This window comes from Tubulanus polymorphus, chromosome 7 (assembly GCF_964204645.1).
Source record: "Tubulanus polymorphus chromosome 7, tnTubPoly1.2, whole genome shotgun sequence".
NCBI classification, from domain to species: Eukaryota; Metazoa; Nemertea; class Palaeonemertea; order Tubulaniformes; family Tubulanidae; genus Tubulanus; species Tubulanus polymorphus.
In genome coordinates this window covers 3539984-3567078 of record NC_134031.1, presented here as the reverse complement: position 1 = coordinate 3567078, position 27095 = coordinate 3539984, and the positions used below count along the sequence as shown (strand labels likewise).

Here is a 27095-nt window from a genome sequence, read left to right as displayed (position 1 = left end):
ATTAGCCATCATCAGGCGTACTGATGTTCAGTACACCTGATGATGGCTAATAGTCTTCAGCCGAAACGTTGCGCAAATATACATACTCCTCTATTCAAGTTTCTCGTTTTGGCTGAATTTACTGTGGGATTTCTCTCGTTATCGTCCTACACGGATATTGTGTATCTTCTCGTCTCACGAAAGGCATAGAATGGGCAGCTAAGACTAAGTAACATATTTCATCATCAATTGAAAAGAATACATAATTACAAAGGGAATACATGGAATGTAGAGAATGGGCAGCAGTCTAGACTAAGATTTTTATCAGATGACATACGTACTTAGAATTTCTTGGAAACTTCGATATAAACTTCATCGTTCTCGATCATTAGCCACGGGTGATCAATTGCCCAGTTACGCCGACGACGAAAATAGGATTAGCCGACACCAGGAGCTCCTCGGCGCGCGCGAGGTCCATCGATCGGAAATCAATTATCAAAGCGACAAGTTTCTAATTAACCTACGACCCTAACGAGTTTGCGTTAATTAATTTATGACGGTTACATAATTCGTAATTACGGGCTCTTGCGACGACGATGATGGCGACGAGAACGATGCCCGCGGAATTGACGCTTGAAATTCAGTGTTACGTAATTGTGGATTCGGAACCCGCGAGCGATCGGTTTGATTGATTAATGATTTATATGATGATAAGTTAAACAGTATGCACACATGGTATCATGTGGCTGCTGACTAGAGGGATAGCGCGAAAAGTGTTGATTTTACCCGACTGGCTTCACTCGCGTTTTATGAAGACCTCGTGCCACCTGCTATGCCACTAGATGCCGTGCATATCAATATAGGACAACCTGAACAAACTTTTGTTCATTTTCGATTAAAGTTGATATTTAGCCCGGCATATCAGAAATTAGGCAAAGCGTGTCTCCTGATATAAACTCAGCAGGGGTGGATCCAGGAATTTTGAACAAGCCCCAAAATGTTTGTGGCCTTGTTGTATATACGTGCTCGATACGCGAATTCGGGCGCTGTAGATGCTTAGTCCTTAAGGGAGCTTTTTGGCCCCAAGAAAATTTTGTAAAAATTGTTCATTTTCTGAGCATGTGGAGCGATTCTAGAACAAAATGACCATAATTAGCGAACGTGTGTGTAACTTCTTAGGCAGGGAGCGGGCCACTTAGGCCCCTCCTGGATCTGCCCCTGTTCAGGTTAATGCTTTAAGGTCCATGTATAGCGCAATATTTATTACATCAGTAATAATTTGCGAAATTGCTTTTTTATTGTCCAAATAGCCTCACTTGCGGCAGTCAAACATATGTTAAGCGCTTATTGATAATTCGTTGAACCTTGAAGATGCAGTGGTTGTGTTTTCATGTTCATCGTTGATATTATTCGAGATAATATTATGAAATATCGTATCGTATGATATCGTACTGATTCGCGCGATGTTTTTTGCTTGTATTTCAGATTCCTGTTTTACAGCGTTGGTTGTACGAGATATACACGCATTATAATCCTGTACCGTTTCATAATTTCAAACATTGCTTCATGGTGTCTCAAATGGTAAGATTTTGATTCGGACCCCTATTTTCGATATTGTCTTGGACCCAGTTCCTTGGTTTAGACACTATCTTTTAACCAATGCGGATGTGGAACTCAATGCCTGATTATGCAGTCTACAACTTTGACCTAATCTCATAGAGTTAAGGTCAAGAAATCGTCTTAAGGTCTTAGATAGCAATATTACTAAAATGGGTCCAAAATCTAAGCCTTAAATCTACTACCTGGTTTTTGAAGTTATGTAAAATTCAATCTTTCTAAAGTAAAAAATATCTTTTACCAATGGATTCAATGTTAGATCTTGATATTTTTTGGTTTGTAGATGTATGGTTTGACGTGGCTGATAGACTTACGTAAATATCTCGACGACCTTGACATTCTAGTACTTATTACTTCTTCCATATGCCACGACCTCGACCATCCCGGCTACAACAATGCATATCAGGTACGGTGAAAAGTGAACCCCTCCCATCATTGTTCATAAAAGTGTCTTTGATAAATGGAGCATTTTTGATAAGGTTGATATTTTGAAGGTAGTAAGTTTTGTATATTACCACTAGCCTATGTATCTAAGTATTATTGGTCTATCCTCGGGGAGCAAATACTGGTATAGTTTGATCTGATCTGTCATTTAACGTTATCGAGGACTCAGTTCTACAGTTGTTGGGTGAAATATTCAAAATCTTCAGTTTAAGTTAGTTCTTTTTCACCATTGTTTATATCCGAGCCAAGTTTACGAAGCATTAGACAGAGCTACAGATTAATGATATCGCCTACATCCATAAGACTATCCATAACTGAGACGTTTTGAATTAGGTTAAAATAAAACCCAATCCATCGACGTAAAAGGAAATTTAAAGCCTTATTGCTCGGGAAATGAAATATTTGATTCATCAGTTTAAACCCTCGGAACTCGAGGTAGATGGGTAAGCTCGAAAAGTAGATTAGAAATTCTCCGATCTCGCAAATACTCGAATTCGAGGTTTTATTTTAGTTGTTCTACGTGATATTGTGGACGGTTGTTCGAGGTATTACGTTCGAATTTGTTATCGTAACTCGCGCATGAATAGAACAAATTTAATTACAGTTAAACAACCGCGAGGTGTTTTCCGAGATCTTTCGTGCGCGATGAATAAACGCGAGATAGTTCTCTCTATCTCGTCTCAGCGCGCAGCGAGCGGCGGAAACTCATCAAAATCTCGCACGCAACTTTTCCTGCCTGGTTTCGAACGAGAATGAAACGAAAAAGTATCGAAAATCTTTTAATCCTTTTCTCGGAAAGCAGCAGGATTTAAGGATAAGAATAAACTTCGATCGTTGTAGCTACGTTCGTTGAAGGGGTACGCTTACGTTGCGATGACTTGGTTCTGCGCCAAGTCGGTTTTTGAATCGCGAAAACTATTTTTAAAAATTCAGTCTCGATAGTTAATGAAATGAGGTTCATGCGTATTAGTTCGACATTAAATCGACAATCAAGTTAATGGACAGGCATCAGGGATACCCGTCGAATAAGGTTCGGTTTGATCATGGAAGAAATGCTTGGGGCAATAATACCACTCAGGATCAATTGGGTATCTGGCCTCTCCTGGGAAAGATCACTGGTACACAGTTACAGATATAAGGCCGCGATCGCGCAGGTATTTGACTTGGCCCGGATCAAACTGGCCCGGTCCATACCCGAGTCAAGTTTGGCCTAAGACTAATAAGAGAGCACGTTTTCACTTTTTTCGCTGACTCATTACTATAATCCTTGCAAAATAACGCTGTGGCAAGTGAGACCAGTTAACCAATTAGCATGCGCACAGAATGATTTAACCCGTGCTTTAATTTGTCTCAGGCCTGGTCTGTTTTTTTGGCCAGGGTGAGCAAGTCAGGACTTGGACCTGGCCTGTGCCTGGAAAGATCAGTTACGCAGATTTAGAGATATAGGCTAGAGGTAATGAAAACTGTATAGTTTGAGTCCTGATTATAAAACGCTCCGAGCAGTAGATTTGGATTAAGCGTTATTACGTACACAAATCTCTTATTGATCGGTTTAACTGTCGTTTCAGATCAACGCGCGAACGGAACTGGCTTTAATGTACAATGATATCTCCCCACTAGAGAACCATCATTGCGCGACCGCATTCGAAATCCTCGAGAAAAAAGATACGAACATATTCCGAAATCTACCTCAAGATACGTACAAGAAAATACGCGAAGGAATGATAAGGTAATTTTTTTTACACAGTTCTGGCATGAAGTTGCTACAAGGTATTTTACTCATGGTTCCAGTGCTGTAACAGTTGTCATCACGAAATATCTCATGTTCTAGTGTTATAACAGAAGCCACTATGAGATATCTCATAGTTCAACTGCCATAATAGTAACTTGTGAGATATCTCATACTTCTTATGTCATACCAATAGCCAGTACAAAATGTCTCATAGTTCCAGTGATATCTCTTTATGGCAGGTGTGCCAGCCACTATTGAGATATCTCATATTTTCCAGTGCTATAACGGTAGCCACTATGAGATATCTCATAGTTCCAGTACTATATCAGTAACTGGTAAGATATCTCACAGTTCCAGTGATATACCAACAGCCAATCTTGAGATATCTCATAGTTCCAGTGATATCTCAGCCAGCCACTGTGTGCCAGCCAATATGAAATATCTTGTATCCTTGTTCATTGCTTCACCTTTCTGGCAATGGAAGTGTCATACACTTCTTCTACTGATAATGATTCTGGTTATTTGACCTTATGATTTATATACCAGTGAACCCTTAAAGATTCCTGATGGAAGCTTAAGTATTGAATTCGTTTTCTCTTTGCGTGGTATTTTTGACATTTGAAATTAGATATGTTCTTATACTCAGGTTGCTCGAACCAAGAGCGTCTCTTTCAACTTGCAAATTTGCTTCCCTTCATGCGGAGGCAGTTTCATATACATCTCTAATTAAACCTCCGATCGAATTTCGTTGCATGAAACGCCATTTTGTTTCGCAAAAAGCCGATTTCACTTCAATCGTATTATATCTTTTTGTCTATTCCAGAATACATACAAATATTGACCTGAGATTTTTGATGTTTCTCTAATCGAAAATATGGTTCTTTTTGTTTTGTTGACATCAAACTATTTTTGAAAAGAGCTCTAAATGTCAAAGCTGCACGTGTTATCATCAGAACAAACCCTATTCGTGTATTCCTTCCTGCGCAAAGCCATTTTAGCAAATATCAGGAGATTTTGAAGAATGATATCTCAGTTTAAAAAAATGTGGACATTTTTTTGCCTAATCTTACTTAATACTTTTATTATGGCCATTGATTGCCTTTGGTAATCGTAACTTTGAACCGTAGATACATGACCAAACCCAACCGGCTTCCTAGACAGATCTGTGGACATCCGTGGGCACAGTGCCTTAGTAACTATAGGTACAGCCCTAGGCTTGCACTGTGTCCCTAATCTTATGTATGTAAAAACTATGTAAACTCCTATATTGTACAATAATCTTGCATGACATAATGATGAAAAATAAATTATATTATAAAGATTTTCTTAAAACCTAGAATTTCCTCCGAATAGGATAATTTTAATGATTTCATACTTGACAGAATGAACATATTTTTTCTAGTCCCCTGAAGTTCGGATCGTAATGAGGTTCCACTCGTGTGTTGAGTTTGTGGGTAATTAGCGATTTCCTCGTTTCAGATGTATACTAGCTACAGACATGGCGAAACACACTGAAATCACTAACAACTTCAAAATGATGACGAAAAACTTTGATTTCAACAACAAGGAACATAAGAGCACGGTAAATATACGTGACATGTTCGCTAACTGTTGCGACTGTATTTTTTTCAAAGCGATGCGATCTTAATATCTCATTGATGATAAGAAATTCTTTTAACTGTTGTTATTTCTTTATGAACTGGTCGTACAGTTGAAACAGGTTTGAAGCTCTTGAAACGGCTGGCTCCACTAGGGCAGGGGTTTGGACTGCGGAAGAGCTTCATGATGCCATCAGACTTATTTCCTGAGAGGGAGGTTGAGTCTACTAGGGTAGCGTTTTCATATGGAAGGGGCTTGGGTTTTTGGGGTATGTAATCAGTGGCTATCAGTGATTGTTTGAATGAACCGGAACCGAAAATTCCATTTATCTATATACTTCAATTTAAACAAAAAATCTCTATAGATTTGACCGCCGATCACACAACTATATCTGTACTTTGATTTTCGATTTCAAGATCAAACCCCTTTTTGGCTGCCGGTAGGATGGTGTGGTGGGTTTGTTAGGGAAAACAAATCAAACGAAATCTAACAATAAAATAGATAACAGGGTCAATCCGTATTTTAAGATGAAAAAAATCCCGACTGGGGGAAAAGAACTTCAGCCACGTTCATAGAATTCAAATAATTGATATTTTACCCGGAAACGCAATTTATCTTCATACGATATATATATATTCAATATGATGCTCTATCTCTCTTTCTCTTGTACACCGGCGCGCTCTACTAACACACACAAAAAACCATACAGATGATGATGATATTGATAAAAGTTTCCGATATATCTAACGAAGCGCGACCGATGGATGTCGCCGAACCGTGGATAGATTGTCTGCTATCCGAATTTTTTAACCAGGTTTGACAGCAATTCGACGTCTCATTCGCTCGTAGATGTACTGTTTTTCTATTATATATCGTCGGATGTAGATATCGTTTATGTCTCGGGCCTCGGCTGCACAATTACGACTTGAATCTCAAATTTCGTGACTGGTTTTAACCCTTTCAGTGCATCTACACTGCAGTGCGATGTATTAATCGGTGATGCACTGCACATCGGTGTATCCGTGTAATCCTTAATTAGTTACAATCTCTATTGAAAGATGGCAGCACCTGTCAAACAGTGTGCAACATTAGTAATCAAGGCACGACCCGTTATACAACGCACTGGGGTAGAATTTTCCATCATGTTGGGTGTGAAACTGTCGACACTGAAAGGGTTTAGTCGTAAGATTGATTCCAGAATCATAACTGTTTTGATGTAAAGTTGTGGGATTAATATTGAAAGAAGTTTTCTTAGACTGGTCTTCAATCTTAAGTCGTCAATTTGGCTATAGACTGAAAATATGCTTAAGACTGTTAAGTAAGATCAGCTATAGAACTGAATGGCTTAGACTCATCTTTTAAATCTAAGTCTTAACTGTGCAACCGGCCCTCTATATGTTATCACCTAGGTATAGTTGTTGCATGCTTTAGTGGAAGGGCGCTAAAAAGCTTGGTAAACAAGGAGATCTGCATTGAAAAAGAGCTTCCAAATGTCTTAAAAGGGATTCCGATCGTAGGAACAGTTTCAATGTGTTAGATCGTTATGAAGCCAGAGATATTTTTAAAGTTTATGTATTCAAAAATTTTGTCTTTCACTATATATATATATATGCCCGTTTGAGCCCTCGCATCCATCGTGGCATACGTCATTTTTATAATTTTCTACTTTCTTCAAATTTTCTTAATTGAATCGTTGTTTGTAGGCGCAATAGTGGAGTGGTCTCTGTGGGGTCCCAATTATTTCAGTGCCAAGGTTTTTATTATCAAATTTTCAATCTTTGAACTAAATCTTCAAATGTCCTGGACGTCACTTTCCAATGATTTCCGTAAGAAAAGCCTTTCGTATGTTTAATTGACAATTTCAGCCCAGTGTCTGACGTATCTATTGACTAGACATCCACGTATAGCCTACCGCTCGCGAAATGAGATATTTGAAGACAAATATTGATTCATCAGGATAAACCCTCGCCACTGTGAACTATATTAATTGTAAAATTGACGATGGGTCGGAAATATTAAAATTCAGTTTGATTTATTTTCGCATTTTTCAATTATGGTTCAGTTCGTCTGCTGTGTTTTGAATGCAACTCTGCGAACATCAATATTGTTTTGGAATTGGAAAAAGGCTGGCCGGTTTTTAACTACCACAATCGCCACCTGTTACCAGATGCCTTTTATCAACCGACTAGCTCAGACATTCGATCGCGTAAAAAATACCTCTTTATGTATTTTTGATCACATTTATACGACTTGAACAGATGATACCTACAACATTTCTCAGAAGTCGTTCTTCCCCGTCGCGTGTGCACTGGAATTACTGGTAGAACTACGTTCCAAAGTAGCAAATTTCCATTTCTACCAGTTGTGGATTGAATTCAACTTCTAAGAAAACTGAAATTAACAGATAATTTCGATATTTTAAGTTGAATCTAACTCAAAACTGTGGAACTAGGTCTAGTTTTCCAGAAAAACCACTCACAGTAGTAGTTAGCTCACTGCAAAGTGGGTCCCGATTTTTAGTTCATTATAGGTTTTTTGAGAAGTTAAGCTTTTAACTCCTAGATATCTGTGAATAGAATATTTCTGATATTCTGAGAGCCTATCACATGAAAAAAATTTGAAATTCTGGGAGCCTAATTTTTATGCTTTTTGATCCTTGAAACCTGTGTGTATTAGATGTTTCTGATGGTCTTCAGGGGGAGCCTCCCACACAAAAATGTTAAAATTTTGCGGCAACTCCTCGGTGCCTTCAGATCTGCGCTTGAATTTGCATGATTCCAGGTACCGGTATATAGATACGCGGTAGTTTCAGCTGTGATCCTGTATTTGATTGTTGTATTCATCGGTCGTTGTTGTTGTAGTTGCTATTGGCGTTAATCAAGGTGGCTGATATTTCTAATGAAGTCAGGCCATTCGAGGTGTCGGACCCGTGGGCGGAATGCTTACTCGAAGAATTTTTCCAACAGGTACCGTCTGAATACTAAACACACGTTCCCACTCACCGGCTGAAAAATTTATCATCTTCAGAAGTTGCTATTGGTATATTCGATAGTCCACTCAGCCTCTCAGGCGGTCGGCCAATTTAGTAATTTGCCAATTTGTCCCGTAAATATACCACTAATTTACAAAATATGTTGCTCGAGGAACTCAGTGGTGGTATACTCGACAACCTAAAGCTATAATCAGACTCTATGGAAATCATTTCGGAGCCAGTTCCACGGTTCCCACGTTTGGAATTCACTCCGTATTGAAATTATTCGAAATGAACTAAAAGAGTTGAATTAATTGAACTGGGTCCCTGAGTCAACATACATCATCCCGATCTAAATTGATCGTGCAATCTTCTTTTTCGTGATTTTGCACCTTTGCTTGAAAGCATTACTTGAGAATGAATATTTCCTATGTAGTTTATGAAATGTTGGTATGTTAGCTTAAGCCTTTATTCTAGAAATGTATACATCTTCTCTAGTGTGTTGTGCTCTACTGCCCTATCGCTTCAGTAGCAGTCGTCTGCATATATTACATATCCTAGTTCTATCTCTAGTTTATTAGTTCAATAAAATACTGTAATGATTTGTTGCATTTCGGCAGGTTTCGATTGGTCTTTACCGATTCGGGAATTCTCTTCTGGTTCATTTCAACCGAAATATACTCTATCTATTCGACAGTCCGCAGTAATATAAGCTATAAACCAGGGTCCATTTCCACAGTTCTGAGTTAAATTTGATTCTAAAGTTAAAACATTGAAAATGAACTGATTTTAACTCTGAGTTAACTTTAACTCACAACTGTGGAACCGGACCCAGAATAATATCAATCGAAACCTACCCTAACTTAGAAAATATGATTTATAAGAAAACTATCAGATACTCGATGAAATACTTCTGAGGATAGAATAATCTTAAAATGTTTTTAGATAAAAACGAGATTTCAAGATCATTTCGTAATTTCGTCCTTGTGCAATCGTTTTTCAGAGCGACGTGGAGAAACTAGAAGGTCTTCCTGTGGCGCCGTTCATGGATCGGGATAAAGTGAGTAAACCGTCGTCGCAAGTCGGTTTCATAAAGTATGTTTTACTGCCGTTGTTCGAAGCGCTGGGACAACTATTTCCAATTATCGAGGTAAGACATCGACCACCATTACTAGCGGTTTAATAGTCTTAAGATCAAAAAGCTCGTGATGTATGGTACCTATACACTTTGAGCTGGTTAGCGAAATAAAAATCCCCCATTCTCGGTGAAAATCCCCTACCTTTTGAATGTAGGGCAAATAGATACAATCTTCAACGTTAAGAAAACCAATCAGTTAGACCATGGACTCTGAAATAAAAGCATCGTTAGACTGATCTATTTTCAGTGTAGAAACTAATGAAATAATCTTAAGATATTACAAAAGGTATCAACTGTGGGATCATCATTAGGAAAACTGTTTAAATTATATGATGCCTACATAAAACCTCCACATTGAATTGAGTTGATTAACTTTGAATGAGTTAAAATCATTGAAATGAACCAATTTTTACTCTAAAACCTAAATCTGACTATCAAACCAATCCATAATTAAGTAGGTTACATCTAGTCTCAGAACTAGAAGTCGTTAAGTGCGATGTTGTCGTTGTTGTTTTTTGGTGATGACTTATATTTTCTTTCTTCTATGATTTACATCCGCAGCCGGACATTATCGACCCTGTGCGGAAGGCGTTGGACTATTACACCGATATGCAGCAGGCCGTTGAGGAGGAACGAACTCGTAAATTGGCCGACAACAAAGCCGAGTCGCCCCGCGATGGTAAAAACGGATTAACATTACCGCCGCCTAATGGCAAAGTGTCGTAGCGAATACTTGTTTAACTTCGCGGAGTTTATTATATCCGGCAGCATAAATAAAACTATATATGAGATAAACGAAAACAACTAGGGCGGATTTACGGAGACGAGGGGTACGTCATACGTGGCCCGACCAGTAGACAGGGGTGGAGTCAGATGTAATGTCATAAAGAGTAAGATGGGCTAAAAGGGCTTTAGGGAATGAACCCAGAATGGGTGAGGTCTTCCGAGGCCTAACCAGTTGACATTTTTCAAGGGCTCTTTATTTCTAGGCGATTGCGTGTGCCTCGTGCAACTCCCTCGATCCACGTCTGAATCGCCGATTCTTCTGTGAATCGAGTTACAGTATACTTCGTAAGTGTTCGCCGCGAGTGTGCGCCGCGAGTGTGCACCGCGAGTGTGTACGACGGGTGTGTGTCTCGCTCCGGTTCAATTCGTTTCCTTCATCAGCGGGGCAACTGATCTCGACCTATTTTCAGAAGACAGAATCGGCGACAAAACGCGATTGGTAATGAAATTTGTGGCGTTTTTTATTCCTCAAAGAACTGAGCTCCGCTCAGGGGGGGGTTTATTCAAGATATATTCCGTGGTAGGAGAATCACCGTCGACCGCCGAGAAGCTACGTACGACGACCTTCATTCAAACCGACAAACCATGAAAGACAGATGACCGAAACCATTCGGATCAACTGCACTTTTTATGCCTCGTCGAAGCAACTCTCCATATCAGTAGCATCTTTGCACTGGAGAAAAAAGTAAATAATCTTGAGGGAACCACTGAACGGACTAGCGTAAGTATGGGTTCCCTCTTTCTTCGCGGGTTGTGTTCGTATACATGATCTGGTGCGATCTGTTGTACAACTTGCGATATTTAAGTGCATTCGTTTCTGGCCGGTTTTAAAGTCGCGAGTTGAACTGTTTATTAACTATAGGTGGCGCGGATGTGCGTGTGTGTGTATATATATATGTATATGTGTTTATGTATAAAAAAAAACTGTTAATGAGTGATTGGCGGAAACCAGGGTAATAGATAACGAATTCATATTCAGTGGATAGGGACCACATTTATTCTTTGATGAGATTATATATCTCTGGGCCCGAAATGACAGAAGCTGGGCAAAAGCCAAGACTAGAAAGCCGATGATGTGATCATGTACCCGTTTCGGGAACAATGGTCCTTAGAACAGGCAAATTCTGTAAAGTGAGGAAGGGCAGGTGGTAGCAATGCCTAGAACATTGAGCCACTACCATTCTGCACTACAGTAGACTGCTCGAGTCAAAAATTGTATGGACCTTGAACGAACTGTTATCTCTTGCATTAAAAACAATTACATCCAAGTTGAATAGTGATCTCCGAGTGAACGGTTATCTCTGAGTTGAACAGTTATCTCTGAGTTGACCTGTTATCTCTGAGGTGATTAGTTATCTCTGAATTGAACTGTTTTCTCTTAGTTGAACTGTTATCTCTTGAGTTAAACGGATATCTCCGAGTTGAACAGTTATCTCTGAGTTGAAAAGTTATCTCTGAGTTGAACTGTTATCTCTTAGTTGAACGGTTATCTCTTGAGTTAAATGGTCATCTCCGAGTTGAACGGTTATCTCTGAGTTCTTCAGATGATGGCTTCATCATTAATTTAATGAATACCTGTTTTACCCATTCAAACCTGTTTAGATTCGGATTATGATCTTATCTAATCATAAACGTTTATCAAGTACGATGTTTAATCCGAACTTCTCATAAACTGGATTCATTTGCTGTCTCCAAAATAATGCGAATCATGCGGGTGCGACGAAAGAATATCTATTCTTCATTTTGCTGAATAATCAAAAACTAAAATCTTCCATCTTTGCCTCAGCTGCATCATACATGTTGCTTGTACATCGCTTTTAATACCCGTAAATATTGAATAGTAATTACGGCGTAACTCAATGAGTACATTTAGCCGGGAAGCATCGACTCGACGACGAGTATTTGTCGTCGATATACACGTACCTCAATATCTGGTTAGTTATGATTACACCTTCAGGGTTTCTATTGATTGTCTAGTTTTTATCCCTCGTTTCAACCGAGCTGAAATATGATGATTCACCATTTATCATCATCTTGTACACACCCCAAGAGATGCACTAATCGTGATATTTTAGATCAAAAGTAAATTCAGGAAAATCGGCTTAAATCCGGACTGTTTTGGGTTAAAAAAAGATAATTTGATTGATCGATTGTATTCTACGTATTCTTGATCCAAATATGACGTATTTTTGACAATATGTTTTGAAGGGCACTTGAAGCCACCCCCCCCCCCCCCTCCATTTCATTTTCTCATTCGGCAAAATCTCAATCACCTCAATCTGCCTTCCTCGTTAAAATGACTTACAAGATGCAGAGAGAGAGAGAGAGAGAGAGAGAGCCATTCCTCAATGAATTCACTAACCGGGATACGTTACAAGACCCCCCAGTGGAAAATCTAATGATCGCTTGAGGTTAAAAAAATCGATAAATCAATGATTGATCGCAGAATGAAAGACTGCATTGAACTCGTGGGTAAATTGTGCAAGGTTGATGTTTTGTATTCCGTCGCGGAGCTTGGATATAATGTAATATATATATATATATCATATGTATGTAATTGATGAAGTTGTAAATAATGTTATTGTACAAACTGAAGATCATTGTGTAAATTCGCTCTTATGTATATACATGTATACAGGAAAAACGAGGATTTATATTTTATACCAATTTTCAAAACCAGTCGAAAAAAAATAGGAGGGATACTTGGATAAGATGTATGTCTTATAATGTTAGTAGATTACAGAAGATGGGCAGGTCCGATCCGGGAGCCTGTTTTATAGTGAAACTGTGGCTATTTTCAGTTGGGGAAATGGGTAGAAATGTATCTTGACTAGTAATCATTAAACTCTTGTCGTCTGAGAGTTCACTACTACACATATTGTAAACATTGTGGATGCAATTTGTCAATATTGTCCGGTTTATTAACTCAAACGCTGCTGCAGTAAATTGAAATTGTGTTTATTCTCTCGACGGTCGAGTTGCGTTTGTCCAGGCTGAATATTTTAATTAGAGCAGAGACTGAAAGTTCACGCGAAGACCGAGGTCTTATAACTCGTATTCTCAGTCCATCTGCCTGATTTCGTTTCAATGACTTACTGGATGCCGTAGAATGTCACATTGAGAAAACAACAGCAGCTGCTAAGATGTTATAACGTGCAGGATCCAATCCACCCGTAGGTTATGTTAAACATCCACAGTTTGCTTCTCATTTCTTCAGTCAAAATCTAAATGAAAACTATGGCAATTCTCTGCCAATTGAACCCTGTTGCAAAAACTGAAAATGTCATGAAATGCGACCATCAATCTTGAGCCGTAACCACCCCATAAGATGTGCGAAGCTCTATCTAATCACCGTTCTTATCATCAAGGCTTCACACAACAATGGTGAATGTCAGAAGGGAGTGGCTACTCGCTGCAAATTGATACCTGTATAATGACGAGATACATTTATTCCTATAATTTACAATCCAGTGTGTTGTATCTCGGGGTAAGGTTTTATTAAGTTACAGTTCATATTCGGGCCAGCCATTCATTCAGATTAACTAGTCATGAACATTTTACATGGGAAAATACCACCAGAAGTTTTTTCATGCATAGATGAATAGAAATATCATTATCTAGAAAGTTTGTCTGGTGCTGTCTAGTGCATGTGGGTAGAAGTGAATTAATATTAATACTGTTAACTTGTGATGCATCGTGATGGTTATTGTTAAAAGAAATGTATTTAAAAGAAATGTGATTATTATGTACTTGTACATGCCTGAAGAAATAAATCATCAAAAAGTATTTTCATTGCAGCGATTTGCTTTGATTCTTTATTATGTTTATCATGAACTCAACTGCCAGGTGTCCTGGGTTCGAACCCAGTATATTGATGCTGCTTCTAAGGAGTGAGCTGGATGCTAAATAGAGGTTTTGCAGAACAGATGTGTCCTAGGTTCCAATCCGATGTAATGATACTGATTCTGTACGGACTGGATGTTGAATATAAGATAAAACGGCGTATCCTACGTATGCCTTTGATCGCAATACCGATTCGATCGCCATCTATTGGAATTTCGCTGAACTGACTACGTGTAGTAAGTTCATTTGTCAATGTCTCTCGTCTTCGATATGTAGAAATAACATATGCCATCTGGTTAATATATTTGGTACTAACTATACTTTAGTTCCGATTATACCCATTAGATGGCGAGAGATATTTCAACGTTTTGAAGAAACTAGGAAGATGAACAAATAGTCAGTTCATTGAAATTCCAATAGATGGCAATCGTTCATACAGAGGTGGGATGCTGAACAGAGGTGAACCAAAATGCCAAACAGATAAATAGGAATGTGAAAATAGCGATTTAAGTATCAATTCTTTATTGTTTATTTACAGAAATGATTTCTTGTTAATCACATTTACAGACATAATTTCACATGTATTATATTTTATAGCCCTAGAGTTTGTTCTCTTCAAATTACCATTCAAAAGACTTAAATAAGACCACTAAGACAAGACGAGACCTTTCTTCAGTATGATGTTCCCATATTGCGCTGTTTCCCTGTAATATAAAAGTAAATACCATAAGAAAAATCACAAACGAACGAAACAACCGGAATCTAAACAGAGAGATTCAAATTCACAGGAATCCGAGGGTGACATAAGACATTAGTGCACCCAATAAACTCAGTAAGACATTATTGCTCCATATTAACGAATAAAAAGGCATTTAGCAGTACTACTAACAAGAGAAGCAAACAGTAAAACTCACCCTGTATGGACAATAGCAAATGATTTCTTAGCCCTATCATAGAAATCAAAACGATCGATTGAGAGAGTTTGGACCTGAAAATCAACAAAAACAAAAGCAATGTTTTTGAATTATCAATACAATCTTACAATTACAAATATAGTTAGTTATCGACATGATTGATTTACCAGGCTACCTCTCGATTTTCAGATTAATTCACTATATCTGCTTGTATTTGTCCCATCGGCACTGGTAATCCCTTCGCCTTATCTGATCCACACAATTCCATCAAAATTACCTGTAGAAAAGATTTTAAGACCAAATTTAACGACAACACTAATGAGGCGACGATAACATGAGCAGCAATTAACAGCAATAAACTTACCGGGTTCTCATCGTAAGTATCAAGAGGAAATAGTTTCAATATCGCAGTCAGTAGTTCAGGGATACACAAACCTATAAGAAAAGAACAAGAAATACCCAAAACCCGTTTAAACTTGATTCCTAATAATTATAATTGATATATTTATTCCTATGATTTACCATCAAGTGTGTTGTATCTTGGGGTAAGGTTTCATTAAGCTACAGTTCATATTCGGGCCAGCCATTTATTCAGATTAACTAGTCATGAACATCTTACCTGGGAAAATGCCACCAGATGTTTTTTCATGCATAGATGAATAAAAGTATCATTATCTAGAAAGTTTGTCTGGTGTTGTCTAGTGCATGTGGATAGAAGTGAATTAATATTAATACTGTTAACTTATGATGCATCGTGATGGTAATTGTTAAAAGAAATGTATTTAAAAGAAATGTGATTATTATGTACTTGTACATGCCTGAAGAAAAAAAATCATCAAAAAGTATTTTCATTGCAGCGATTTGCTTTGATTCTTTATTATATTTATTGTGAACTCAACTGCCAGGTGTCCTGGGTTCGAACCCAGTATATTGATGATGCAGCCTCTGAGGAGTGAGCTGGATGCTAAATAGAGGTTTTGCAGAACAGATGTGTCCTAGGTTCCAATCCGATGTAATTATACTGATTCTGTGCGGACTGGATGTTGAATATAAGATAAAACGGCGTATTCTACGTATGCCGTTGATCGCAATTCCGATTCGATCGCCATCTATTGGAATTTCGCTGAACTGACTACGTGTAGTAAGTTCATTTGTCAATGTCTCTCGTCTTCGATATGTAGAAATAACATATGCCATCTGGTAAATATATTTGGTACTATACTTTAGTTCCGATTATACCCATAAGATGGCGAGTGATATTTCAACGTTTTGAAGAAACTAGGAAGATGAACAAAAATAGTCAGTTCATTGAAATTCCAATAGATGGCAATCGTTCATAAAGAAGTGGGATGCTGAACAGAGGTGTACCAAAATGCCAAACAGATAAATAGGAATGTCAAAATAGCGATTTAAGTATCAATTCATTATTGTTTATTTACAGAAATAATTTCTTGTTAATCACATTTACAGTCATAATTTCACATGTATTATATTTTATAGCCTTAGAGTTTGTTCTCTTCAAATTACCATTCAAAAGACTTAAATAAGACCACTAAGACAAGACGAGACCTTTCTTCAGTATGATGTTCCCATATTGCGCTGTTTCCCTGTAATATAAAAGTAAATACCATAAGAAAAATCACAAACGGACGAAACAACCGGAATCTAAACAGAGAGATTCAAATTCACAGGAATCCTAGGGTGACATAAGACATTAGTGCACCCAATAAACTCAGTAAGACATTATTGCTCCATATTAACTCATAAAAAGGCATTTAGCAGTACTACTAACAAGAGAAGCAAACAGTAAAACTCACCCTGTATGGACAATAGCAAATGATTTCTTAGCCCTATCATAGAAATCAAAACGATCGATTGAGAGAGTTTGGACCTGAAAATCAACAAAAACGAGACCAATGTTTTTGAATTATCAATACAATCTTACGATTACAAGTATAATTATCGAGATGATTAATATACAGGCTACCTCTCGATTTTCAGATGAATTCACTATCTGCTTGTATTTGTCCCATATCGGCACTGGTAATCCCTTCGCCATAACTGATCCACACAAATCCATCAAAATTTCCTGTAGAAAAGATTTTAAGACCAAATTTAACGACAACACTAATGAGGCGACGATAACATGAGCAGCAATTAACACCAATAAACTTACCGGATTCTCATCGCAAGTATCAAGAGGAAATAGTTTCAATATCGCAGTCAGTAGTTCAGGGATACACAAACCTATAAGAAAAGAACAAGAAATACTCAAAACCCGTTTAAACTTGATTCCTAATAATTATAATTGATATATTTATTCCTATAATTTACAATCCAGTGTGTTGTATCTCGGGGTAAGGTTTTATTAAGTTACAGTTCATATTCGGGCCAGCCATTCATTCAGATTAACTAGTCATGAACATTTTACCTAGGAAAATACCACCAGAAGTTTTTTCATGAATAGATGAATAGAAATATCATTATCTAGAAAGTTTGGTGCTGTCTAGTGCATGTGGGTAGAAGTGAATTAATATTAGTACTGTTAACTTGTGATGCATCGTGATGGTAATTGTTAAAAGAAATGTATTTAAAAGACATGTGATTATTATGTACTTGTACATGCCTGAAGAAATAAATCATCAAAAAGTATTTTCATTGCAGCGATTTGCTTTGATTCTTTATTATGTTTATAGTGAACTCAACTGCCAGATGTCCTGGGTTCGAACCCGGTATATTGATGATGCTGCCTCTGAGAAGTGAGATGGATGCTAAATAGAAGTTTTGCGGAACAGATGTGTCCTAGGTTCCAATCCGATGTAATGATACTGATTCTGTGCGGACTGGATGTTGAATATAAGATAAAGCGGCGTATCCTACGTATGCCGTCGATCGCAATTCCGATTCGATCGCCATCTATTGGAATTTCGCTGAACTGACTACGTGAAGTAAGTTCATTTTGTCAATGTCTCTCGTCTTCGATATGTAGAAATAACATATGCCATCTGGTTAATATATTTGGTACTATACTTTAGTTCCGATTATACCCATAAGATGGCGAGTGATATTTCAACGTTTTGTAGAAACTAGGAAGATGAACAAATAGTCAGTTCATTGAAATTCCAATAGATGGCAATCGTTCATAAAGAAGTGGGATGCTGAACAGAGGTGTAACAAAAGTGCAAACAGATACATAGGAATGTCAAAATAGCGATTGTATCAATTCTTTATTGTCTATTTACAGAAATAATTTCTCGCTAATCACATTTACAGACATGATTTCACATGTATTATTATATCTAATAGCCCTATAGTTTGTTCTCTTCAAATTACCATTCAAAAGACTTAAATAAGACCACTAAGACAAGACGAGACCTTTCTTCAGTATGATGTTCCCATATTGCGCTGTTTCCCTGTAATATAAAAGTAAATACCATAAGAAAAATCACAAACGGACGAAAAAACCGGAATCTAAACAGAGAGATTCAAATTCACAGGAATCCTAGGGTGACATAAGACATTAGTGCCCCCAAACTCAGTAAGACATTATTGCTCCATATTAACGAATAAAAAGGCATTTAGCAGTACTACTAACAAGAGAAGCAAACAGTAAAACTCACCCTGTATGGACAATAGCAAATGATTTCTTAGCCCTATCATAGAAATCAAAACGATCGATTGAGAGTGTTTGGACCTGAATATCAACAAAAACAAAACCAATGTTTTTGAATTATCAATACAATCTTACAATTACAAATATAGTTAGTTATCGAGATGATTGATTTACCAGGCTACCTCTCGATTTTCAGATCAATTCACTATATCTGCTTGTATTTTTCCCATATCGGCACTGGTAATCCCTTCGCCATAACTGATCCACACAAATCCATCAAAATTTCCTGTAGAAAAGATTTTAAGACCAAATTTAACGACAACACTAATGAGGCGACGATAACATGAGCAGCAATTAACACCAATAAACTTACCGGATTCTCATCGCAAGTATCAAGAGGAAATAGTTTCAATATCGCAGTCAGTAGTTCAGGGATACACAAACCTATAAGAAAAGAACAAGAAATACTCAAAACCCGTTTAAACTTGATTCCTAATAATTATAATTGATATATTTATTCCTATAATTTACAATCCAGTGTGTTGTATCTCGGGGTAAGGTTTTATTAAGTTACAGTTCATATTCGGGCCAGCCATTCATTCAGATTAACTAGTCATGAACATTTTACCTAGGAAAATACCACCAGAAGTTTTTTCATGAATAGATGAATAGAAATATCATTATCTAGAAAGTTTGGTGCTGTCTAGTGCATGTGGGTAGAAGTGAATTAATATTAGTACTGTTAACTTGTGATGCATCGTGATGGTAATTGTTAAAAGAAATGTATTTAAAAGACATGTGATTATTATGTACTTGTACATGCCTGAAGAAATAAATCATCAAAAAGTATTTTCATTGCAGCGATTTGCTTTGATTCTTTATTATGTTTATAGTGAACTCAACTGCCAGATGTCCTGGGTTCGAACCCGGTATATTGATGATGCTGCCTCTGAGAAGTGAGATGGATGCTAAATAGAAGTTTTGCGGAACAGATGTGTCCTAGGTTCCAATCCGATGTAATGATACTGATTCTGTGCGGACTGGATGTTGAATATAAGATAAAGCGGCGTATCCTACGTATGCCGTCGATCGCAATTCCGATTCGATCGCCATCTATTGGAATTTCGCTGAACTGACTACGTGAAGTAAGTTCATTTTGTCAATGTCTCTCGTCTTCGATATGTAGAAATAACATATGCCATCTGGTTAATATATTTGGTACTATACTTTAGTTCCGATTATACCCATAAGATGGCGAGTGATATTTCAACGTTTTGTAGAAACTAGGAAGATGAACAAATAGTCAGTTCATTGAAATTCCAATAGATGGCAATCGTTCATAAAGAAGTGGGATGCTGAACAGAGGTGTAACAAAAGTGCAAACAGATACATAGGAATGTCAAAATAGCGATTGTATCAATTCTTTATTGTCTATTTACAGAAATAATTTCTCGCTAATCACATTTACAGACATGATTTCACATGTATTATTATATCTAATAGCCCTATAGTTTGTTCTCTTCAAATTACCATTCAAAAGACTTAAATAAGACCACTAAGACAAGACGAGACCTTTCTTCAGTATGATGTTCCCATATTGCGCTGTTTCCCTGTAATATAAAAGTAAATACCATAAGAAAAATCACAAACGGACGAAAAAACCGGAATCTAAACAGAGAGATTCAAATTCACAGGAATCCTAGGGTGACATAAGACATTAGTGCCCCCAAACTCAGTAAGACATTATTGCTCCATATTAACGAATAAAAAGGCATTTAGCAGTACTACTAACAAGAGAAGCAAACAGTAAAACTCACCCTGTATGGACAATAGCAAATGATTTCTTAGCCCTATCATAGAAATCAAAACGATCGATTGAGAGTGTTTGGACCTGAATATCAACAAAAACAAAACCAATGTTTTTGAATTATCAATACAATCTTACAATTACAAATATAGTTAGTTATCGAGATGATTGATTTACCAGGCTACCTCTCGATTTTCAGATCAATTCACTATATCTGCTTGTATTTTTCCCATATCGGCACTGGTAATCCCTTCGCCTTATCTGATCCACATAAATCCATCAAAATTACCTGTAGAAAAGATTTTAAGACCAAATTTAAAGACAACACTAATGAGGCGACGATAACATGAGCAGCAATTAACACCAATAAACTTACCGGATTCTCATCGTAAGTATCAAGAGGAAATAGTTTCAATATCGCAGTCAGTAGTTCAGGGATACACAAACCTATAAGAAAAGAACAAGAAATACCCAAAACCCGTTTAAACTTGATTCCTAATAATTATAATTGATATATTTATTCCTATGATTTACCATCAAGTGTGTTGTATCTCGGGGTAAGGTTTCATTAAGCTACAGTTCATATTCGGGCCAGCCATTTATTCAGATTAACTAGTCATGAACATCTTACCTTGGAAAATGCCACCAGATGTTTTTTCATGCTTAGATGAATAAAAGTATCATTATCTAGAAAGTTTGTCTGGTGCTGTCTAGTGCATGTGGGTAGAAGTGAATTAATATTAATACTGTTAACTTGTGATGCATCGTGATGGTAATTGTTAAAAGAAATGTATTTAAAAGAAATGTGATTATGTACTTGTACATGCCTGAAGAAATAAATCATCAAAAAGTATTTTCATCGCAGCGATTTACTTTGATTCTTTATTATGTTTATCGTGAACTCAACTGCCAGATGTCCTGGGTTCGAACCCGGTATATTGATGATGCAGCCTCTGAGGAGTGAGCTGGATGCTAAATAGAGGTTTTGCAGAACAGATGTGTCCTAGGTTCCAATCCGATGTAATTATACTGATTCTGTGCGGACTGGATGTTGAATATAAGATAAAACGGCGTATTCTACGTATGCCGTTGATCGCAATTCCGATTCGATCGCCATCTATTGGAATTTCGCTGAACTGACTACGTGTAGTAAGTTCATTTGTCAATGTCTCTCGTCTTCGATATGTAGAAATAACATATGCCATCTGGTAAATATATTTGGTACTATACTTTAGTTCCGATTATACCCATAAGATGGCGAGTGATATTTCAACGTTTTGAAGAAACTAGGAAGATGAACAAAAATAGTCAGTTCATTGAAATTCCAATAGATGGCAATCGTTCATAAAGAAGTGGGATGCTGAACAGAGGTGTACCAAAATGCCAAACAGATAAATAGGAATGTCAAAATAGCGATTTAAGTATCAATTCATTATTGTTTATTTACAGAAATAATTTCTTGTTAATCACATTTACAGTCATAATTTCACATGTATTATATTTTATAGCCTTAGAGTTTGTTCTCTTCAAATTACCATTCAGAGACTTAAATTAGACCACTAAGACAAGCCGAGACCTTTCTTCAGTATGATGTTCCCTTATTGCGCTGTTTCCCTGTAATATAAAAGCAAATACCATAAGAAAAATCACAAACGGACGAAACAACCGGAATCTAAACAGAGAGATTCAAATTCACAGGAATCCTAGGGTGACATAAGACATTAGTGCCCCCAAACTCAGTAAGACATTATTGCTCCATATTAACTCATAAAAAGGCATTTAGCAGTACTACTAACAAGAGAAGCAAACAGTAAAACTCACCCTGTATGGACAATAGCAAATGATTTCTTAGCCCTATCATAGAAATCAAAACGATCAATTGAGAGAGTTTGGACCTGAAAATCAACAAAAACAAAACCAATGTTTTTGAATTATCAATACAATCTTACGATTACAAGTATAATTATCGAGTCGATTAATATACAGGCTACCTCTCGATTTTCAGATGAATTCACTATCTGCTTGTATTTGTCCCATATCGGCACTGGTAATCCCTTCCGCCTTAACTGATCCACACAAATCCATCAAAATTTCCTGTAGAAAAGATTTTAAGACCAAATTTAACGACAACACTAATGAGGCGACGATAACATGAGCAGCAATTAACACCAATAAACTTACCGGATTCTCATCGTAAGTATCAAGAGGAAATAGTTTCAATATCGCAGTCAGTAGTTCAGGGATACACAAACATATAAGAAAAGAACAAGAAATACTCAAAACCCGTTTAAACTTGATTCCTAATAATTATAATTGATATATCTATTCCTATAATTTACAATCAAGTGTGTTGTATCTCGGGGTAAGGTTTCATTAAGCTACAGTTCATATTCGGGCCAGCCATTCATTCAGATTAACTAGTCATGAACATTTTACCTGGGAAAATACCACCAGAAGTTTTTTCATGCATAGATGAATAGAAATATCATTATCTAGAAAGTTTGGTGCTGTCTAGTGCATGTGGGTAGAAGTGAATTAATATTAGTACTGTTAACTTGTGATGCATCGTGATGGTAATTGTTAAAAGAAATGTATTTAAAAGAAATGTGATTATGTACTTGTACATGCCTGAAGAAATAAATCATCAAAAAGTATTTTCATCGCAGCGATTTGCTTTGATTCTTTATTATGTTTATCGTGAACTCAACTGCCAGATGTCCTGGGTTCGAACCCGGTATATTGATGATGCTGCCTCTGAGGAGTGAGCTGGATGCTAAATAGAGGTTTTGCGGAACAGATGTGTCCTAGGTTCCAATCCGATGTAATGATACTGATTCTGTACGGACTGGATGTTGAATATAAGATAAAACGGCGTATCCTACGTATGCCGTTGATCGCAATTCCGATTCGATCGCCATCTATTGGAATTTCGCTGAACTGACTACGTGTAGTAAGTTCATTTGTCAATGTCTCTCGTCTTCGATATGTAGAAATAACATATGCCATCTGGTTAATATATGTGGTACTATACTTAAGTTCCGATTATACCCATTAGATGGCGAGTGATATTTCAACGATTGAAGAAACTAGAAAGATGAATAAATAGTCAGTTCATTGAAATTCCAATAGATGGCAATCGTTCATAAAGAAGTGGGATGCTGAACAGAGGTGTACCAAAATGCCAAACAGATAAATAGGAATGTCAAAATAGCGATTTAAGTATCAATTCATTATTGTTTATTTACAGAAATAATTTCTTGTTAATCACATTTACAGACATAATTTCACATGTATTATATTTTATAGCCCTAAAGTTTGTTCTCTTCAAATTACCATTCAAAAGACTTAAATAAGACCACTAAGACAAGACGAGACCTTTCTTCAGTATGATGTACCCATATTGCGCTGTTTCCCTGTAATATAAAAGTAAATACCATAAGAAAAATCACAAACGGACGAAACAACCGCAATCTAAACAGAGAGATTCAAATTCACAGGAATCCTAGGGTGACATAAGACATTAGTGCCCCCAAACTCAGTAAGACATTATTGCTCCATATTAACTCATAAAAAGGCATTTAGCAGTACTACTAACAAGAGAAGCAAACAGTAAAACTCACCCTGTATGGACAATAGCAAATGATTTCTTAGCCCTATCATAGAAATCAAAACGATCAATTGAGAGAGTTTGGACCTGAAAATCAACAAAAACGAGACCAATGTTTTTGACTTATCAATACAATCTTACAATTACAAGTATAATTATCGAGTCGATTAATATACAGGCTACCTCTCGATTTTCAGATGAATTCACTATCTGCTTGTATTTGTCCCATATCGGCACTGGTAATCCCTTCCGCCTTAACTGATCCACACAAATCCATCAAGATTTCCTGTAGAAAAGATTTTAAGACCAAATTTAACGACAACACTAATGAGGCGACGATAACATGAGCAGCAATTAACACCAATAAACTTACCGGATTCTCATCGTAAGTATCAAGAGGAAATAGTTTCAATATCGCAGTCAGTAGTTCAGGGATACACAAACATATAAGAAAAGAACAAGAAATACTCAAAACCCGTTTAAACTTGATTCCTAATAATTATAATTGATATATCTATTCCTATAATTTACAATCAAGTGTGTTGTATCTCGGGGTAAGGTTTCATTAAGCTACAGTTCATATTCGGGCCAGCCATTCATTCAGATTAACTAGTCATGAACATTTTACCTGGGAAAATACCACCAGAAGTTTTTTCATGCATAGATGAATAGAAATATCATTATCTAGAAAGTTTGGTGCTGTCTAGTGCATGTGGGTAGAAGTGAATTAATATTAATACTGTTAACTTGTGATGCATCGTGATGGTAATTGTTAAAAGAAATGTATTTAAAAGAAATGTGATTATGTACTTGTACATGCCTGAAGAAATAAATCATCAAAAAGTATTTTCATCGCAGCGATTTGCTTTGATTCTTTATTATGTTTATCGTGAACTCAACTGCCAGATGTCCTGGGTTCGAACCCGGTATATTGATGATGCTGCCTCTGAGGAGTGAGCTGGATGCTAAATAGAGGTTTTGCGGAACAGATGTGTCCTAGGTTCCAATCCGATGTAATGATACTGATTCTGTACGGACTGGATGTTGAATATAAGATAAAACGGCGTATCCTACGTATGCCGTTGATCGCAATTCCGATTCGATCGCCATCTATTGGAATTTCGCTGAACTGACTACGTGTAGTAAGTTCATTTGTCAATGTCTCTCGTCTTCGATATGTAGAAATAACATATGCCATCTGGTTAATATATTTGGTACTATACTTTAGTTCCGATTATACCCATTAGATGGCGAGTGATATTTCAACGTTTTGTAGAAACTAGGAAGATGAACAAATAGTCAGTTCATTGAAATTCCAATAGATGGCAATCGTTCATAAAGAGGTGGGATGCTGAACAGAGGTGTACCAAAATGCCAAACAGATAAATAGGAATGTCAAAATAGCGATTAAAGTATCAATTCTTTATTGTTTATTTACAGAAATAATTTCTTTTTAATCACATTTACAGACATAATTTCACATGTATTATATTCCATAGCCCTAAAGTTTGTTCTCTTCAAATTACCACTCAAATGACTTGAATAAGACCACTAAGACAAGACGAGACCTTTCTTCAGTATGATGTTCCCATATTGCGCTGTTTCCCTGTAATATAAAAGTAAATACCATAAGAAAAATCACAAACGGACGAAACAACCGGAATCTAAACAGAGAGATTCAAATTCACAGGAACCCTAGGGTGACAAAAGACATTAGTGCACCCAAACTCAGTAAGACATTATCGCTCTCGATAAACGAGAAAAAGGCATTTAGCAGTACTACTAACAAGAGAAGCAAACAGTAAAACTCACCCTGTATGGACAATAGCAAATGATTTCTTAGCCCTATCATAGAAATCAAAACGATCAATTGAGAGAGTTTGGACCTGAAAATCAACAAAAACGAGACCAATGTTTTTGACTTATCAATACAATCTTACAATTACAAATATAGTTATCGAGATGATTAATATACAGGCTACCTCTCGATTTTCAGATGCATTCACTATCTGCTTGTATTTGTCCCATATCGGCACTGGTAATCCCTTCGCCTTATCTGATCCACACAATTCCATCAAAATTACCTGTAGAAAAGATTTTAAAACCAAATTTAACGACAACACTTATGAAGCGACGATAACATGAGCAGCAATTAACACCAATAAACTTACCGGATTCTCATCGTAAGTATCAAGAGGAAATAGTTTCAATATCGCAGTCAGTAGTTCAGGGATACACAAACCTATAAGAAAAGAACAAGAAATACTCAAAACCCGTTTAAACTTAAGATAAAATCCCACTATTTACAGATTAAAATAATTTAAAAACAAGAATTTATTTATTAAATCTAAAATATTTAAAAGACAGGACGTTTCAATCTCACCCTAGAGATCATCGATGATCTCTAGGGTGAGATCGAAACGTCGTGTCTTTTAAATATTTTAGATTTAATAAATAAATTCTTGTTTTTAAATTATTTTAATCTGTAAATAGTGGGATTTTATCTTATTATCCGTTCACCACGTTTGAGTGTGGTCATCGTTCCGTTTAAACTTGATTCATAGTCTCACTCCCAGGTAGAAACAATTACCATCAGCACGGATTTCCACAGCACCTCCCTCTTTGCAAACATTTGACGTTGGAAAATGGGCATCTGCTAAAACTAAATATTTCGAAAACGTTTCATTTCAAGCATAAGAATCATGTTTAGAATTATTTGTCCTATAAAATGTAAGTGCCCGCTGTTACAGGCCGCAAAGATGGGACAAACTCTCGTGAACTAGCTGGTGCTGCCACCATTTGCTCAAAGCCGGAGCCTTTTTCGGACCGAGCTGTCATTATTCTGACGCAATATAATAATCTATCATTCTTACCCATTTCATCACCGTGACCCATTCTTGCCAATGTATATAGCAATTCTGGCGATAATAACATCGGTATTCCTTTCAAAGGCATGTTTTCGACTCGATCGCGAACCTTGTACTATCAGTCCAACGGAGTCACCCTTTGCATGCTCCACCTTCTAAAATATTATATCATACATCA

At 36.9% G+C, this 27095-nt stretch overlaps 5 protein-coding genes, 1 long non-coding RNA gene and 1 pseudogene across 10 annotated transcripts in view; 1 reads left to right on the top strand and 6 right to left on the bottom strand.

Moving 5' to 3' along the window:
• The window catches only part of LOC141908073 (high affinity cGMP-specific 3',5'-cyclic phosphodiesterase 9A-like), a 72597-nt gene extending 58571 nt beyond the window's left edge, over window positions 1-14026 (top strand). Inside the window, exons 7-14 of one of the 5 annotated variants that reach the window (XM_074797879.1) lie at window positions 1465-1560; window positions 1880-2002; window positions 3609-3769; window positions 5252-5354; window positions 6081-6185; window positions 8233-8337; window positions 9346-9492; window positions 10042-14026. In XM_074797879.1, the coding sequence (XP_074653980.1) occupies window positions 1465-1560; window positions 1880-2002; window positions 3609-3769; window positions 5252-5354; window positions 6081-6185; window positions 8233-8337; window positions 9346-9492; window positions 10042-10206 (1005 nt within the window). In that variant the 3' untranslated portion in view covers window positions 10207-14026. The other 4 variants (XM_074797880.1, XM_074797882.1, XM_074797881.1 and 1 more) reach the window with 4 other exon arrangements.
• Window positions 14027-14703: 677 nt separating this feature from the next.
• On the bottom strand, window positions 14704-15676 carry LOC141908511 (fucose mutarotase-like; annotated as a pseudogene).
• Window positions 15677-16479: 803 nt separating this feature from the next.
• Window positions 16480-17939, bottom strand: LOC141908509 (fucose mutarotase-like). The gene is made up of 6 exons (XM_074798593.1): window positions 17904-17939; window positions 17640-17649; window positions 17200-17270; window positions 17011-17112; window positions 16841-16914; window positions 16480-16630 (listed from the first exon to the last, which is right to left on the bottom strand). The coding sequence occupies exons 1-6, from the start codon at window positions 17937-17939 to the stop codon at window positions 16576-16578; spliced, it is 348 nt and encodes a 115-aa protein (XP_074654694.1). The 3' UTR covers window positions 16480-16575.
• Window positions 17940-18363: 424 nt separating this feature from the next.
• LOC141908507 (fucose mutarotase-like) lies at window positions 18364-19749 on the bottom strand. Its single transcript, XM_074798591.1, has 5 exons — window positions 19714-19749; window positions 19450-19459; window positions 19010-19080; window positions 18644-18717; window positions 18364-18436 (listed from the first exon to the last, which is right to left on the bottom strand). Exons 1-5 carry the CDS (start codon window positions 19747-19749, stop codon window positions 18382-18384), a joined length of 246 nt encoding a protein of 81 aa, XP_074654692.1. The 3' UTR covers window positions 18364-18381.
• A 424-nt stretch (window positions 19750-20173) lies between these two features.
• Window positions 20174-21042, bottom strand: LOC141908505 (fucose mutarotase-like). The gene is given in 6 exon segments (XM_074798590.1): window positions 20174-20246; window positions 20454-20527; window positions 20629-20661; window positions 20664-20732; window positions 20820-20890; window positions 21021-21042. Coding segments are annotated over 6 exon segments (324 nt in total). The 3' UTR covers window positions 20174-20191.
• Window positions 21043-21907: 865 nt separating this feature from the next.
• LOC141909279 (uncharacterized) lies at window positions 21908-22502 on the bottom strand. The gene is made up of 3 exons (XR_012619682.1): window positions 22435-22502; window positions 22265-22338; window positions 21908-22057 (listed from the first exon to the last, which is right to left on the bottom strand). It is a non-coding gene; the product is annotated as an uncharacterized LOC141909279 (long non-coding RNA).
• A 3011-nt stretch (window positions 22503-25513) lies between these two features.
• Window positions 25514-27062, bottom strand: LOC141908735 (fucose mutarotase-like). The gene is made up of 6 exons (XM_074798905.1): window positions 26924-27062; window positions 26641-26712; window positions 26222-26292; window positions 26033-26134; window positions 25863-25936; window positions 25514-25656 (listed from the first exon to the last, which is right to left on the bottom strand). The coding sequence occupies exons 1-6, from the start codon at window positions 27003-27005 to the stop codon at window positions 25602-25604; spliced, it is 456 nt and encodes a 151-aa protein (XP_074655006.1). The 5' UTR covers window positions 27006-27062; the 3' UTR covers window positions 25514-25601.
• Between the last annotated feature and the right edge of the window lie 33 nt (window positions 27063-27095).